The sequence below is a fragment of the Dacryopinax primogenitus genome (assembly GCF_000292625.1).
Source record: "Dacryopinax primogenitus strain DJM-731 SS1 chromosome Unknown DACRYscaffold_17, whole genome shotgun sequence".
NCBI classification, from domain to species: Eukaryota; Fungi; Basidiomycota; class Dacrymycetes; order Dacrymycetales; family Dacrymycetaceae; genus Dacryopinax; species Dacryopinax primogenitus.
In genome coordinates this window covers 597,204-598,446 of record NW_024467214.1, presented here as the reverse complement: position 1 = coordinate 598,446, position 1,243 = coordinate 597,204, and the positions used below count along the sequence as shown (strand labels likewise).

At 46.3% G+C, this 1,243-nt stretch overlaps 1 protein-coding gene across 1 annotated transcript in view; it reads right to left on the bottom strand.

Annotated features, from left to right (window-relative positions):
• Window positions 1-664, bottom strand: part of DACRYDRAFT_17725 (uncharacterized protein) — a gene marked incomplete at both ends in the record, with an annotated part of 2,031 nt that extends 1,367 nt beyond the window's left edge. The window contains 2 exons of the mRNA XM_040771301.1: window positions 152-340; window positions 404-664. Of these exons, the coding sequence (XP_040625971.1) occupies window positions 152-340; window positions 404-664 (450 nt within the window). The remainder of the gene's footprint in view (window positions 1-151; window positions 341-403) is intronic.
• Window positions 665-1,243: the final 579 nt, after the last annotated feature.

Sequence of the window (1,243 nt, the reverse complement as noted above, 5' to 3'; positions counted from 1 at the left end):
GCTACTTCCATGTCATAAAGGCTTAGTCATGTCTCTTGACCAAGCAATGAGCTGGTGCCCTGACACATGCATGACCTCCCATATGAGAGCTGAATGCTGCAGCCTGCAAAAGAGTCAGTGCTACATTGCAAGCATTGCACATTGTACTCACCTGCTGATGGAACAAATCTGCAGTCTTGCAGGTGTCCTGCTGCCTGCCTTTCCAATTGATTTGCAGGCCCAGCTGCCTTCTCTCTTGAGTTGGAGCAAGGTGAGCTTCTGCAGCCGCACAAGCTGCTGTATCTCCTTTCAGTTCAGCCAGCTTCTCCTGAGCAAGGATAACAGATTCTTGCTGAACAAGCTGGAAAGGAGCATCTGGTAGTCATGAGCATTGTAGCAATGCAACATTGTCGACAGTGCTCACTGCAATCCTTTGCCTCCTTAGCAACCAAAGACCTTGCTGCGTTTGCAAGATTGACCCTCCGGAGTGGCTCTGCATGATGATGTTTGCCATTAGGCATCCAATTGAGACACCTGTTTGAGCAGAAATGTCAAGCAATGCCTTGCCAAGAGCATCTTCAGCGTCTTGTAATAGAGCTTTGGCTTGGTCATGCTTGATCTTGTTTGCAGCTGCGATAGCTTTCCTGTGGGACCAGCTGCAATGCTCTGCAGATGCATAGGGCATGAAAACAAATAGTTCAGCAGACAATGAAGCAGTGAGCTAACAATGAAGCAGTGCACAGTGATCCAATTTCATGGCAGGAAAGAAGTCAAACCAGCGGAGGTATCTACATGCAGAGGTCACATGCAATGTGACATTGTGACATTGTAACAATGTGATTTTAGCTGTCATCAGCATTCATTGCTCAGAACTGGTTAGGAATACATGATGAAGCTTTGCAACTGAGTCTCATGGTCAAACCACATGCAAGGTGAAAAGAAATGTTTGTTAACCCAAAAAACATTGACTCACTGCAATACCAAAGACATTGCAAGCATAAAGGAATGGCTGACACATGACAACAGACTGAGGAAACCGCGGAGCATTGAGACATTGAGGCATTGAGCTTGAGTGACTGAACCATAAGAACATGACAAGCATGGGAACCCAAGAGGAAGAGGAGGAAGAGAGAAAAGAAGAGGGGGAAAGAAGAGAGAAAAGAAATCACTTACCTTACAATGCAGCACTGCTCCATGTGCAAAGAGGATAGCTGTCAGGGCACCAGCTCATTGCTTGGTCAAGAGACATGACTAAGCCTTTATG